Source organism: Passer domesticus, chromosome 16, assembly GCF_036417665.1.
Source record: "Passer domesticus isolate bPasDom1 chromosome 16, bPasDom1.hap1, whole genome shotgun sequence".
NCBI lineage: Eukaryota > Metazoa > Chordata > Aves > Passeriformes > Passeridae > Passer > Passer domesticus.
The window spans coordinates 12534031-12549793 of NC_087489.1; the positions used below are offsets into that span (position 1 = coordinate 12534031).

Here is a 15763-nt window from a genome sequence, read left to right on the forward strand (position 1 = left end):
TCTCCAGCTCTAGCACAGATTTTTTTCATGTAATTGTCCCTAATCTCCCAGCACACCAATTCCCACCTCTGGTGCCACCCCAGCACCTTCCCCTGCCTTTGGGAATGGCACTTGTTGGATAATTCACGTGTGCTCAGTGCTGGGGAGCACAAACTTCCCAAAGCTCGTTTTTATCCCAGCCACACGATCCCCTTCCGTGTTTCCTTTGGATTAGTAATTGTTGGGAGTTACCATCTGTCGAGTGGCAAAGAGTAAAAGATTAAACAACCTGGCAATTCCTTGTTCCTGCTCTCCAGGCATTTTCACAGGACTGGATGGGGCTGCAGGAGTAAAGCACGGGTGGGTGTTTAACATTAGTTTGTAGTAGTAATGTAGAAATAAATTCCTTTTCTGGGCAGGGAAATAAAGGTTAAACCTTACCATGAGTGCCACTGAATCTGACCCAAATTTTGAGACCATCCATCTTCTGTGATTGCCTCAGCTTTGCAGGAATAGGATTTCTGCTGGTTGGTCGCCTGTCCCCACCTCGGTGCATCTCCCCAGGAGCATCTCTGGGGAATGCAGGCCCAGCTGGGGATGCCTCAGATACTCCCAAATCCTAAATCAGAGCTATCAACAGTTATGGGGAAATGTGCTTTCTTAGAAGATAACTGGAGCTGCTTTATCTCCCAGTAACAGGATTCACCAAGATTTATAGCAGCTACTTCGCACCACTGTAGTTAAGCTTGTTTCGGCATTTTCATTATAAACCTTTGTTTTCACAGGTTTATTTCCCAGAAAAGAAAATAAAAATCTGTCTCAACTAAATCTTGGCACAATGAGCCCTTAGGGAAGAGATAAGGTTTTTTCCTTTTACCTGTCTTGCAGAGAATGGGGTCACTCTGTTTTGCAGCGTGTGGTTTGAAACAAAAGTGGGAATTTGTGAGGAATAGTTCCTGAGCTCTGAGCAGCACCACTGGCACCACCATGGGAGCTAATGAGAATTTTCACTGAGCTCAGCTATGGTCAGGCTGGGTTACCCCCTGCATCTCTTTTCCAATCTTTCCCATTTTTCTGTCTGAAATGCTGCACTGGGGGCTGGCTGTGCAAAGCTGGGTGGGTGTTGCAGGGTGAGCCTGACTTTTGGGTGCTTTTCCAGCAGGATACCCAAATCCAGGTGCGTTTGGAGCTGATCTGCAGAAGCTCTGCCGGGTCCTGCTGGAGGCTGGGGGTGCCCCTGGACCCACCTGGGAGGGCTCAGTGCAGGTGGTGCTTTAAAGATCCTGGGTGTGTGGGTGCAGTAATGACTGGATCATGTCTGATGGGGAAAGGCTGAGAGAGCACGGCCTGCTGGGACTCCAGGCATGACTGAGAGGGGGCCTCATCTATGTGTGTAAATAGATATTTACTATTTTATTGTGCCAAGAACATGGACCAGGCTCTGCTCCGTGGTGCTGAGCAATAGGACAAGAGGCTGCAAAACGGATGGCCAGGAATTCCCACCAGAACACGAGGAAGAACTTTGTTTCTGTGCAGGTGAACGAACACCGAACAGATTGCCCGGAGAGGGTGTGCAGTCTCCCTCGCTGGAGGTATTCCAGAAGCCGTCTGGACACAATCCTGTGCTCTGGGATGACCCTGCCTGAGCGGGAGGTGGGACACGGGGGGTCCCGCGGCCGCGGCACTGCCCCAGCCCCGCTGCCGGCGGCAGCGCGGGGAAGGGAAGGGAAGGGAAGGGAAGGGAAGGGAAGGGAAGGGAAGGGAAGGGAAGGGAAGGGAAGGGAAGGGAAGGGAAGGGAAGGGAAGGGAAGGGAAGGGAAGGGAAGGGAAGGGAAGGGAAGGGAAGGGAAGGGCAGTCCCCGTCTGGCGCTGACGTCACGGTCCCGCCCGCGGCGGCGGCGGCGCGGCCGCGTCCCCGTGGCCGTGAATGAGCGCGGGGGGCGGGAGCGGAGCGGGAGCGGGCGGGCCGCGCTCCCACCGCGCTCCCACCGCGCCGCGCCCCACAAAAGTGCGGGGCTGCCGCGGCCGGGCCCAGCGCTGCCGCTTCCCGGGCCGGAGGGGCGCGGAGCAGCCGCGGGGCCGAGCGGAGCCGCTGCCGGGGGCGCTGCGCCGCGCCGCGTTTTTTATTTCCAATTTCTGATCGCAGCTGCATTTCCCTCCCTCCGCCCCCCCGCGCCGAGGAGGAGCCCCGGCTTTATGTGGTGCTGCCCGGGGAGCGCTCGGCGGCCGGGAAGTTCTTTGTGTCGCCGTCGCCTTCCTTTTTTTTTTTTTTTTTCTTTTTTTTTTTTTTTTTTTTTCGTGTGTGTGTTTAAATGTATAACTTCATGGGGCTGAACAGCACGGCCGTAGCTATTCAGCCCAATGTGTCCTGCACATGCAACTGCAAAAGGTCTTTGTTCCAGAGCATGGAGATCAGTAAGTACCAGTCCTGCTGCTCCGGGGAGGGTGCGGGAGGTGCCCGGGCCGCCGAGTGCCCGGCGGCCCCGCCGCGGGCGGGGAAGTTCCCGCGGGGGCTCCGGGACCCTTGGCCGCGATGCGCTTTCGCGGAGTGGCTTTCCTGCCCCCTCCGTGCCTGCCCTCTCATCCGTTGCCGCTGGGATGTCGCCGCGGGTGTGACACGGCGCGGGCCGGGCTGCCGGAGCTGCCCGGGATCGGCCGCTCCCCGCCGGCTCCGGGGCTGAGATCCCCGCCGGTCCCCATCCCCGCCCGCGGCTCGCCCTATCCCCGCCGTGCCCCTGCCTTCCCCTCCTGCGGGGGTGATGCTGGGTTGCTCCCGAGCCTCCCCCGGTAAATCACCCGAGCCTCGGTACCGGGGCACACCGCGGGCCGGACACCCGAACAGGGTTTGGATTTGGGAACCTGTTCCCCCCGTCCCCAGCCCCTTCGGGCTTTTTGTTCCGAAGGGCGATTTGGGTTTTTTCATTAATATTTTTCAACCCTCGCAGAGTAGCAGTGAGGGCAGTGCCTGACCTAAATATTCAGCACTTCTCTGTGTGCTCTTTCCCTCTTGGAAATGAAGTGCACGGAGGTGAGAGAAGGAATATTACTGCTGAGGGGAGAGGAAGGAGTTGGGCTCTTTGGCAGTTTTAAGCAAATGGTATTTTCTGTAAAGGGAAGGTTTTCAAGGCATCCCAGAGCGGGAGGGTTGTCAGGATTGCCCCCTGCTTAGCACCTCGCTCAGTGCCTTGAAATCCAAACCCTGCACAGACTAATGCAAAATGGCCCAAAAGGAAAACTTGGGAAAGAGTCAGGGTTTTGCATATGTGCCTGGCACTGCGACGGGGCAGGCTGGCGCTCGGTGCGTGCAGGCAGAGCCAGCTGAGCTGTGCCTGTCTCTGCTAGCACAGGATCTGCCCCGTTACCTCCAGCGGGGCTGCAGAGCATCTGTCCCTTGCTGTTTTGGGTGGTTTTCGTCCAGTGTCGTCTGCCTTCTCCTTCTCCGGCTTCGTCCTGGTTTAATTCAGGTGTCTGAGTCCTGGAGAAGGTCTGCAGGCATTTGTATACCGGGTACTAAAATGTGTTCATTCTGAATTTTAGCATAAACCATACCCTTTGTACTGTATGCACTTTTAATCTTGATTTAATCTCATTCGTGTTCAGACAAAACTAAGCTGGATTTGCCTGATTTTATTAACACTACCGGTACTGAATAGACCATTATTCTTCCCTGACTTTAACAGGCCGGGCTAGATGTGCATACCAATAGCAGTGTATAAATAATGAAGATACAGTTCTTTTTTGTGTCAGCCAGTTGCTGAACATAAACTGTGTCCCACAGAATCCCGAGGATGAGACTTTGCCTCTGAGCAAGGCTCATGGTTGTGATAAAAGTTGTGAATTAAAATGTGCAATGTCTTTTGAAGAAAAAGCTTCTATTCCAGTCTAACTCTTGGCATGAGGATTTGTTGGAACAACTCAGGCTTTTAATTTCACTCCTTAACTTTTTAGAAATAGCATAGTTTATAATTTCCCCCCCATTTTTGTCAGCATATGAAAAGCTGGGTGAGAGGCAGGTGCTGTTTATGGATGGGGGGTGTGAGAGACAGGGAGCAGCGACTGGCACCGGAGGAGACCTTGCCTGGATTGGGATGGGAGTTGTGGTGATGCTCCCGAGGTCCTTCCCTGACTTGTCCCTGCCCTCTGTCCTGACACTCAGCTGCTGAGTTCCCTGAGCTCCTGGGAGCCTTGGAGGGAGTTCCCTTTCTGCTGCCCTTCCCTGTGTCGTGTTGGGGTCGGTTTTTTATCGCCAGTGTTATTATTTGTTTCCTGCGGATGGCGGGCAGCGCTGGCTCACCCTGTGCTGCAGGAGAGCTCCGGTGGCACCGAGGGGCTGTTACCTGATCGCCTCCCGCGCCTGGCTCCGGTGGAAAGGGCAGAGCTCAGCCTCTGAGATAAATCCATCCTGCAGCGTTCTCCCTCCTCCACTCGCCCGATTCTGTGTATCCTTCTGACACGACTTTCAGGGAACCTCACAGCAGCCACCACCAGATGCTCCTTAATTTTTCAGCCAAAATTTTCAGCTGCCAGGCAGGAGCGCTCCAGGAAAGCGGCGCGGGGAGCAGGAACACGCGAGCCCCTCTGATTTACAGCCCTCTGAATGGGTGTACCCTCCAACCCATGCCCAAACCCCTTCTCCCCGCAGGCTTTATTCCGTATGGCGGCCGCGGCGCTGCGGCGGAGGAGGCAGCTGCTTTCTGCGTGTGGCGCTCCCAGATTAGGATTAAAAAAGGGCTTTTTGGGGGCGGGGGCGCGAGTCTCGCCCCCGCCGGGCCGCAGTGCCAGCGAGCCGGGCGGTGCCGAGCAGCCAGACGGCTGCAGCAGTGGGCTCTGATCGCCCGGCTGGCTGAAGCAGGGCAGGGGTGACCGGCGTGGCGGAAGAGGCTGTAAATAACTCATTCTTTGGCGCGGGGAGCGGAGCGAGGCGCCGCGCCCGCCTCCCCAGCCGGCACCGGCACCTGCGGCAGCGGGGCATCCCCGCGGGAACCCCGGGCAGAGCCTTTGCCGTCCCTTTGATCGGCTGGGAGTGCTGTCCGAGGCGTTTGGGATTTTTGGGAGGCGTTGTTGCATCGCCAGGATCGAGGCTGATCCCCCCCAGCTGCAGCGCCGTGTCCTGGGCTGCACGAACCGTGAGAGCAGGTTCCTGGCCAAGCCCAGGCTTCTAGGTTTTCACATTCTTTGGTTTAATAACCAACCAAATGCATGTGGCTCAACCAGGGATCACGTCTTCTTTCCACTTTCACACTGCTTTTCTGACAATGCATTTCTTTCCTGACACTCTGTCATGGCTTATTCCAGAGCAGAGTGGATATGAACCATGTGTTTCTTTATTCCCCCCCAAAGTTTTCCTCATGGAGCAAAGCCAGAGCTGCTCCCAGCGTTTCAGCAAGCCCGAAAGTGCTTGCACAGAGGATGTTCAGTTTGTGGCATCTCAGTTTGACCTCAGCCAAACCGGGGAGTTCCCTGTGTCTGGCTCTGGTTATGTGTCTGTGCTTTTTGCTGAGATCAGCATCCCAAGGTGTGATCCTGGAGGAGCAGAGCGTGGGTGGCTTTACTTATGGTGGCCCAAGAGCTGTCTGTGTGTGCCCTTGGCCATCCCAGGGGAGCCAGACACTCTGCAGTCCCATCTTTCATACCTGATCCCCTGAGCCAGGAGAGCACAGGGGTCTTTATTAAAATTACAGTTTATTTGTGCCCTCAGGTAGTGATTTTGGTCTTAGCGCTTTATAATTCATGTTGAATGGGAGAATGAAAAGACACAGAGGGGGAAATGCAGGGGAAATAGTCAAAGTTTGTTTTTTTCCTGTGGGTGAACACCTGGATTGTGCTGTGCTGCACAGTGGGACCTGCACACAACAGCAGAGATGATCCTGTGTAATTGGAGGTGATCATTTATACTGCCAAGACATGGTTCATTCTTCCTTTTCAGTCAGTGTCAGGCTGTTTGCTGCAGTAAGTCCTGTTAGCTTCTGGTGTGGAGGGATCCTCCATCCCCTGAATGTTTGCCTCCATAGTGCATTTTCATATCCTGGCTGTGAGAACACCAGAACTCAATTGTGTGTGGGGAACAGGAACCATATTCTTTTCCTTAAAGCCCAGAATTCCCAAATTTCTGGGATTACCTCTAAATTTTTGGGCTATTGAATTAGCTGCTTCCCCTGCTCCCCTTGCGAATGGAGAGAAGAGCACCCACAAACACGTTCTTACTCTTACTTGCTGTTGCTCATCAAAAAAACTAATAATTTTGTATTTCCCAGTTGAAAGTTGGTGGTTTGATAAATCCAGTTTTAGGATGCATTTGTAAACATAAATTATAAGTGGAGAGACATGAGTAGACCTTTCCAAGGGAAGTACCAAACTGCATGGTGTCACTAATAAAGGGTAATTACAATCCAGCTCCTTTCCTGAGTAACTCAGTGTACAGTCATGTCTGTCGATGTTGTTTCATTCAGGTAGCAGCAGCTGTCAGAATTTGCTAAGCCTAATTAGTGAAAAAAAAAAGGTAATTTATTTGCAGTGGTGTCTCGTGTGAAGACTTCCAACCAGTTTGCTTCCTGGAGGGAGATCCCGTACTGGTGTGTGGTTTGCCTTACCAGATCCCTCCTGTTTGGTGACACACGGTGTGTCTGCTCCTGGCAGGCTTCATCAAAGTGACAGAGCCAGGCTGGGGAGCGGGTGAGCAGGGAGGTACAAGGGCCCCTTCGCTGCCGTTGAGTGGAAGCTTGGTTCATGCCATGAGCACACTCCCAGACGTCCATAAAGCACAGGGATCACTGTGTCGACAGGGGTGTTTTAATGCACTCTTCTTCCTGTCTGTGTGGCTGAATTGCTGGGTGATTATTTTATAACTGTTTTGGGTGGCAGGAGGTAGGTCACTCGGGCAGGTCCCAGGTGAGGAAATGCATCCCAGACCCGCTCCGTCTGCAGTCTGGAACAGGGAGCAGTTCTGTGGCAGCAGCATCTGACCCCTCACTGCCATCTTCCAGAGCTGATCACTGGCTGCTGCCTTGCTGCAGGGAATGCAGTGTGGTCTGGGAGCTCCTCCAGGGGCGATGGGTGAGTGAGGAGTGAAGGGGAGCGGGACAAGGGCGATCCTGGTGCCAGCACCTGGAACCTGGACACAGTGCTGGGAGCTGGAGAGACCCTGCACACACACCCTGCACACACACCCTGCACACAAACCCCCTGGGAGCTGGAGAGACCCTGCACACACACCCTGCACACACACCCTGCACACACACCCTGCACACACACCCTGCACACACCCCCTGGGAGCTGGAGAGACCCTGCACACACACCCTGCACACACACCCTGCACACACACCCTGCACACACACCCTGCACACAAACCCCCTGGGAGCTGGAGAGACCCTGCACACACACACACCACCAAGGGCTGACAAGTTTTCAGTACTTGAGGAGGTCTCAGGGTGCTCTGTGTGTGTGTGTGCACGTAGGCATAAACACGTCCGTGAAACTTAATTTAGTAATAAAGGAAAGTGGCTCCAATGAACTGGTTAATGAAGAAGTTGGTAACCAGAGAAAGGAGTTGTAGGGTTTGGGCTTTTTTTTTTGTTGTTGTTGTTTTTGTTTTTTTTAAAAGCAGATAAATTTCAGCTGTAAGAATTTATCGTTCAAATCAGAGGATTTGGGGAGCTATTGAGAGTAAAGAGAGCTTTGATGATTTGGCAAGGAATACAGCTTCTAAGGCAGCACTTTGATCTGCATTTTAAATGCTTCTTTGTAATGACAGTTTCACAATTTCTTTTCTCATTTTGAGTCAGTTTTGCAGAGGTATGTTTTGAGAGAAAATAGTAACAGCACACATTATTCTTGTTGGCTTTGGAGCCAGCTAGAACTTGTAGTTCATCCCAGATCTTTTGGCTACCGTGGTAAATTTATGATTGCACCAAAAAGGAAATTAGTAAAGATGTTAAATATTATCAAAGCTTTGCAAATCTTTTGAAATCTCTCCGGTGTGAAAACTAAACTTGCATTAGCATTTCTGCTGCGGTGTGTTGAACAGTGTTTATCCAAGCATCCACCTAATACTGCAGGTTCCTGATTTAGCTTTTTTTTTTTCCTTCTGAAGGACACGTTACTGTTTAGCACATGCATCCTTTTAGTCTTGCATTGCACCTGAAACCTTGGCTCTAATGACTCAAGCTTCCTAAAGACAACTCCACTGGGAACCTTTTTCCTTCCCTTCTATCTACAGCACCTCCTCAGATAAACTCTTGTCAGAGGGAGAAGGTTGTTGATGCCTACATGTTCTTATACAAGACAGCTTGTTGCATTAATTTATGTGGTATGGAAAGGGGTAGGAATTGGGAATGTTTATTAAGGTTTTAATTTAAATTTTCCATGGCATCTTGAATCCAATTTGGGGAGAGGTTTATACCTCTCACTGGAAATCAGCAGCCTCAAGCATGAGAACAAATAAGCAGGTTTTCCCAAATTGGTTCAGAGCTGTGTGGCAACTCTTCTGGTGCTGGTTTTGGCCTCTCCTGGCTCTGATGAGCTGTACCAGGCTGGCAGCTCTCTGCTTGTGGAGCAGGTGTGTAAAACAGGGCACAGATTTCATTTGCAAGGTAAATTCGCCCAGGAAGTTGGGTCTTCAGTGCATGCAAAAGGTACTGGTAGGCCTTAGATAAATAGAGCTGTGTGTACATTTGACTGGCATCCCTCCCCAACTGTCAGTGGCTGTGCTCAGTGGGGCGTTATCCCTGTTTTTGGCTCTCCCTGGTACAGGGTGCTGATTTGGAGCGTGTAGCCCTGAGACATGTCAGTCACCATCCCACTCAGAGATGTACAACCAGGGCACTGTCTGTGTTCAGGCTCAGGTTGGCATCCACTCCACCTTCACTTTTAGATATTTTTTTTTAGCTAAATGCTGCTTTTTCACTGTGTACAGCGAGGTAGCAGTGCTAGAGGCCATAATCCATCAGTGTCCCCTTTTTCTCCAGCTAGTCAGACTTGTCATTTTTCCCTGGTGCAGGACTAGGCTAATGCTCCATTTAGAGGAGGGTGTGTTTTTCACTGTGTGTGGTGTGTGTTAGCGTGTCCCAGACTGTGGGTTACGTAAAGGCACCTTGCACATCTCTGGAAACTTGCCTCACAAGTTGTCAGTGTTGGTGGATGTCCACAGTGCTTTCAAGTGGTTCACACATTTCTGCTTGGTGTATTCAGTCTCGCACATCTCTTTAATAAAATGCCTCAGACTGGGTAATTTTTCACTTGCAGTAGACATTCAAAAGCGTGCAGTTAGCAAGGAAAGTGCTTTTGCACATGGCAGTTCTCTGGACCGTTCCTGAGGCCGTGCTGAAGCCTGCAGAGCTGAGGGATTGTGCCTGTGATGGTTTGTGCTCTTCAGCAGGTGCAACAGGATTTCCCACATTTGCAAACTTGGCCCAAACAACCCAGCAAAGCAGAATTTAGCCTTGGCGAATGAAAACTGATTAACCCCCAGGCTTGGAGCATACCAAGGATGAAAAAAGTTACTGGCACAAAAATCAAGGCTACTTTTCAAAGAATATGTGCAAGACATGGCTTGGGGATTTTTTTCCATCTCTTCATTCTGTCCAACATGTAAAGTAGCTGGTTTGTTACTCTAACCCCCTACAAATGATTGTCAGTAATAATTCTGTAAAACTGTGAATCAACTCTGCATGACTTTGTGCAAATAGACTGAGTAATTTCTTTGTTCTTTTCTTCTTACTTTGTAATTGGAGTCTGTAAAAGCCCAAAGGTTTGGTCTTGTGGAAAGCATGATTCATTTATTGGTGTCTGTGCCGACTAGTTATCTTTCAGTAATTCCAGAGTGCTGCTACAAGCCAAGAGTGATTCATACATGGCTAAGTGCACAAACAAATGGGGTCATGGCCATCTGCAGAAACTTTTCTAATCTATTTATGGTATCAGGGAAAGAAGTGGGTGTATTAAGGATGATGGAATAGGTGTCAATTACATTAGTGACTATAACTGGTTAAGTAAGGCTCACCATTACTCAAAACCACATCTGCTCCTTGCTGAAGATCACAACAGCAGGTCCTGTTTAAATGTTAACGCAGGTCTGATACGAGAGATGGATTGAGTGTCTAGCCTGCCTCCTGAGGAGCTCGCCATCCTCACAGCTCTTCTGCCTTCATTGAGATTCAGACAGGGATCAGGAACTTGCACTGGGAATATCTGTAGTGGCAAAGTCTGTCTCTGCTGTTGCAGACTGTGGTCGTTGTAAGCTTCACACACAAAATTTGGCCTTAACTTGTGTTGGTGGTCAGGGTTTGTCTTTGGCAGAACATCTCACAGTCCTGCTCAGGTGGTCAGTTTTCATTCCAAATGCATCTTCAGTGGTTTAAAGTCTTGAGGGAAGATGACCAGCATCTTACAAGGTGGCCTTTCTCTACTTCTGTCCCTTTTCACTAATTGTGAGAGTTCATTCTCCCTTTGTAACTCCGATAACAGAACACGCCTGGCTGCAGCTGTGTCAGAAGTGCTCTGGCCAGGTTTTAGGCTTTTGCTTTTAGGCTCCTGCCCTGCTGAGGGGTGGAGGAGCTGGGCCCAGGGCTGGAGTTGGTTGTGAGGAAGAGAGAGTTTGAGATCAGCAATAGGAAACAGGAGGGCAAGAAGCACTCCAGATGCCCATGGTGGAGGGTCTCTGGTGGGCTCCCTCTGGACCCAATTGCCAGAGCCTGCCTGCTCATCAGCCTTGCATGCTGCAGCTGCTTTTGCACCTGAGATAGGTGCATCCAACAAGACCTTTCCCTTGCAGAGCATGGAGTGGTCTCACAGCATGTTAGGTTGTCTGCAGGATGGACGAGTGTTACTCATGATGAGGTTTGGAAGTGGCCATGGCCTCGTCTCCCTGAGCCATGGGAGACCTTGACAGTCACTGCTCAGTTTGATTTCAGAGGACTTGACTAGAACACAGAGCTCACGGGCTCCAGTTTCTGTGAACTGGATTTAAGCATCAGCACTGGCCAAAAATACGGGAGAATTTGGCAATGCCTTGTTGTTGTCCTTTCACTGATGTTTTGAGCACTGTGTTCTGCTGCACCCTCCCTGCACGTGCTCCCATGAAGGGAGACAAGGCCTGGCTGAGCTCTCTGTGGAGGGGGAAGTGACCCAGACTTTTGCCCAAAGGACTGATGAGCCTCTCCTGATGTCTGAGCAGCTTTCTTCTCCTGCCCTTGCTTTACTTAAGTCAACAGATTGTGTAAGCCACATGCGCGATTTACCTGCAGGGCAAGCGGGAGAGGAGCAGTGCCATTTGGATGAATTCCCAAGAGACATCTAACCACTGAGCGTGCAGAGTCACATTTCTGAGCTGAGCCCTACAACAGTCCTGAGTCTGCTCGTCGCCTCTTCCACTCTTCCATCCGTGGCTTTGGCTGCCGAGGACGAGTCCCAGGGAATTTGCCGGCTGTGGCCGCTGGCTGGCAGCTCCCCTGCGGGCTGGGCTCTGTGCTGAGCAAGCTTGGAAATTCTCCCCCTTGGTGGTTTCTGTGTAATGTTATGATTAATGTCGTTATTTCTTACAAAAACAAAAGATCCCCCCAAAGCAGAGCGCCTCCCGCGTTTCCCACGGTGCTGAGGGTACACGGGGCTCACCCTTGGAGCTCTGCATGCTCTTCATGGGGTGAAACCCACAGCTCAGCAGCTGAAATCACCCATGGCTGGGCTTGTCCTCGGTGCCTGTTCCAGGCCTGCAACCAGGCTGGATTGCCTTGTGCTCTTCACAGGTATTGGTGCAATGAGGGTCAGTGGTTGTCGGTGTCCCCTGCTCTGCCTTGGCTGAAGGGCTCACTGAGGGCAGATGTCTTTCCTGGAGGGCCAAGTCCTGCTCCTTCTGTGCTGTTTTCATTATTTCCACCATTATTCCATTTTACCAAGGGTGGTCTCTTGGCTTCAGTACCTCAGAGTAGCATATACAGGTTAGGCTGCTCATCACTGAGCTCTGGAAGTACCTTGTCCTGGTACGTGCTCTCTTTAGGACACTGAAGAAACCACATGATTGATGGGCACTTGCTTCACACAATTCAGGGAAAATTTATCTTAAATTGCAATTATTTCCTGCATAATAAGCAGGAATCTCATTTTTGTTGTTACACTTAGATTACTGTAATGGGACTTTGCTTGAATGGGAAGATGTGTTTTTGAATTCAGTGTTTCCAACTGCTGAGACACACTCAAGGTGTGTAACACTTAATGATACTGATCACTGGTGTGTAATGCAATCAGGGTTTATGTTTCTCTAGTGTGACTTATTCATAGCAGTATATACACGCTGCATCTTCCTCAGCTTTTTCTGGGAATGCAGGTGCTGGATGTCAGCTGATGAGCCAGAGGTGGGCTCAAAAACAAGGAGAGGGGGCAGAGGTCTCTGATGGGGGTCCTGTGTGAGGTGCAGAACAAACTGCAGGGTTACGCACACATTCTGTCCTGCTGATAGCTTTTAATCCTCATAGTTCTCATGGGTTTTCTTGATAAATACACTTTTCAACCTCCACTGAGTTGCCATCCAGGCCTGAATTGTAAGGAACAATAAACATAATGGACAGACTCAATTTAATAGATTTCGCTACGAGCTTTTTATTAGTGCAGCTTTTTTTAAAAAAGAAGGAAAAAGAGATGACTGCATTTATTTACTTGAAGTGCAGAAAGCAGCTCTTTGAAATCCAAGAGAAGCGTGCCCGAGTGGGCTCAGTTCAGCTGGTGGCTGTGGAATGAGGGGGGGGTCCAGAAGGATTCCATCCTGCTGCGCAGCCTGCGCAGAGCTGGCCGGTCTGGAACGGGTTAACAGCGTGTGCAGATGTTCAGGAATTCCTCTTCTGACTTGACCGTGGGGTTTTGCTGCTCTTCAGAGCACAAGTGCACTCCAGTCACAGCAGGTTCGTGGGTTTGGAGATGCCTTTCATCTCTCCTGCTCTTGCTGCATGCCCGGGAAGGGATCACGCCGTATCTTGCTGCCATGTGTCTTCCTTGGTTGTGTTTCTAGAGATTTGCAGACCCACATAAAGCATCCATTAAATTAAGCAAAATGGCCTTTAGAAAGCTACGTTTCAAGTGGAAGAAATGCTTTATGTAACGTAGGGGTATGTGAGGGGACCTAAATACAAGCTTAAATTGGCTGTTACGAAAATAGGTATAATTGGGTTTTTGCACAGTGATTTTACAGCTTCTGAGTTTAATGTCCTGATGAAATCCTGCATCCAGTCCACGTGCAGCCGAGGAGATGGGGGTTGAGCAGCCTGAGTAATGGGGCTTGTTCTAGGAACAGCCTTGCCCTCGATTGCAAAACTGGACATACCTGTCGTTAGCTGGGGCTCTGCCGTGTCTGGGAGGTGTCTGGAGTGAGGTGGTTCCTCTCACCTGTGTGTGCCCTTGGCTCTCTCCCCTCAGCTGCCCCGTGTCAGGGCAAGGGGCATCTCCAGCCGTGGTTGTAACTGCCTGCAGGTGAAAAATGCAGCTGTACCCTCCTCACTGGGCGCGTGCCAAGAGCTGCAGCTTTGTTTTCCAGCCAGATCAATGCAGTTCGTTGAAGTCGTTGGGTAATTTAGTAGCTGGAGGCACTTCTGTGGGCTTGGCGTGGGAGCGACTGCTTGGCTTCCCCCCTCGGGAAGGCTGGGAAGGGTTTCCCTCTGAACCCAGGCTTCCCCAGCTGCATCCGGGCACAGGTGATGCTGTGGGGTCGTGGTCCAGCCGTTCTGGGATCAGGAGCCTGAGGAAGTGGAGGATATCACACTTTGACCTTGCATCCTCGTATTAATCCCGATGGTTTTTCCTGTTTTAATATTTAAAGCCTTTCCGTTCTCCTGTCTGGGGAGACAGTGTTGGCTCTCCTGGGTAAAGACTGACACATCCTCTTTTGGAAAGCTCCTTCCAAACCAGGTTATTTTCATAGAAATCAAGGTGCCTTCAAATCCTGTTGGCAGGAATTGGAAGAATATTTTTTTAATTTGCTCTGTCTTCAACCAGTTAGGCCTGAGAGCTGGTTTCCTTTCTGGCTTACTAAGGTCTTGCAAGGATGAAAAAAATCTGTTGCTTTCCTTGGAGTCTCTTACCCAAGGCATGGAGGAAAGCCTGTTACTGTGAGACAGGGCGGAAAAAAGCTGAGATAGAATTTGCTGCTTCTTTGAAACTATCCCTTTTTAATTGTCTAAACAGCATTTCAAAGAAAATCTCTGCTCTTCTCTGTTCTTCCAGCATTATAATTCTATATAATCACTTTTCTTTCTCTAAAAGAATAGAGCATGATTTTTTTATTTTTTTTTTGCAGAAGGGATAAATTCCAGATGTTGCTGGGATACACTTTTTGCCTCTGTTTAATGTCTACTGGCTTTCAGTAAATATGCTGCAAGAGGTGGGGCTGGTGTTTTTATTCCAAGACAAATCATCTACAACAAATCCCATCTGCTGATGGGGGAGAGCGTCTCTTGGGTGTGACCTGGTGGGGTTAGAGCTGATTCTGCCAGAGGCTGAGGCTGGCCCAGGTGCTCCTTTGGGCTCTTTGCCCTTGGTCACTCGTGGTCTTCACGCTGCCCTTCCCACACCACTGCCCAGCTCCTGCTCCTGAGCACGGGGCATCCCTGGCATGGGAATGGGCACTTCTGCTTGAACTGGCACAGGGCATTTTTGGGAGCAGCTCTGCTCTGCAGGCAGCCCTGGCTGGGTGAGGGCTGTCACATCCTCCGTGCTGTCCCACGTGGGATGCTGGGTTTAGCAGGACTCTCCTGGCAAGCCAGGCTTTTTGGTGCTGATGTTTCAGCAAAGAACATCCCTAACCCTGTGCCCTGCACTAGTGTGGGGCTGGGTCCAGAAGCTGGGCTCTGCAGATGGGCAGCCCTTTTCCCTCCTTTCCTGCCTTTCCAGTGCATGCCATGCTCAGCCCTGCTCTGCAGCCTCGCAGGCTGAAGCAGCAGTGATTTTCCAGCCTGTGTTGCACAGAGGCGTTGTGGGACCAACACGGCAGCTCCGTTCCCCGTTTCGTGTTTTCACCTGTTTAGGCAAAGCACATCCCTGCTTTGTTGGCAGCCTGTTGGGTTGCACAAACAGTGTAAGACAAAACCACGAGCAGGTGTTGGTCCAGCCAGGGTAATTACTGGTTCCATGCTGCTGCTGGTAGGCAGGGAGCCCGAGCCACCCTTCCCATGGAGCTGTCTGGCAGCGCTGCGGCTGCAGAAGGGCTCCAGGCACGGCTCAGCCACTCCCTGCATCTCTTCCCTGCTGCCGATTGCATAAAAAAAAAGTTTATGCATATAAGGAGGGAGGGAGGAGAGCTGAGGGTGGCTCTGGTCAGGTTTAAAGCACCGACTTTATGTGCCAATTCTCATTTGCATTTAAAAAGTTGGCGAATGCATGGCTGAACCTAAAGGGCAGATGTGAGGATGGGAGAGGCAGTGCTTAGAGACAGGGGAGAAGCAACATCCCAAAACCTTGCCTGACTTCAGAGGCTTCTCCCACACATCCCAGACCACGTCCAAACATCTTGGATGAGACGTGATGGGGAACACATGCCCACACGTGCACAGGGTGTCACGCTGCATCACCTGGGCTGTGGAACAGGGAGGGGAGAGACATTGCTTTCTACCCTTTTGGAAATGTAGCCAGAGAAAAGCTGATCCTGATCCAGCCAGCTGCATGCTCAGGGTCTCTTTTTCTCAATTTCCTTTGGACTCCTTTTTGGGTCTCCCAAGCCATTTTGGCATCCACTTTTTCTCATACTCTACGTTTTACTTTTGGGACTCCCACCCTTTTTGGCCTCCAGACTTCTTTTGGCCTTTCACTC

The 15763-nt window shown here is 50.9% G+C and overlaps 1 protein-coding gene across 5 annotated transcripts in view; it reads left to right on the forward strand.

Moving 5' to 3' along the window:
• PMEPA1 (prostate transmembrane protein, androgen induced 1) overlaps positions 1-15763 on the forward strand; it is a 263958-nt gene that overhangs the window by 220311 nt on the left and 27884 nt on the right. Inside the window, exon 1 of one of the 5 annotated variants that reach the window (XM_064391274.1) lies at positions 1875-2394. The exons of 2 other annotated variants lie outside the window; for them this stretch is intronic. In XM_064391274.1, the coding sequence (XP_064247344.1) occupies positions 2292-2394 (103 nt within the window). In that variant the 5' untranslated portion in view covers positions 1875-2291. Of the gene's footprint in view, positions 1-1874; positions 2395-15763 lie in introns of those variants that run through there. 2 more of the 5 variants (XM_064391273.1, XM_064391276.1) reach the window with 2 other exon arrangements.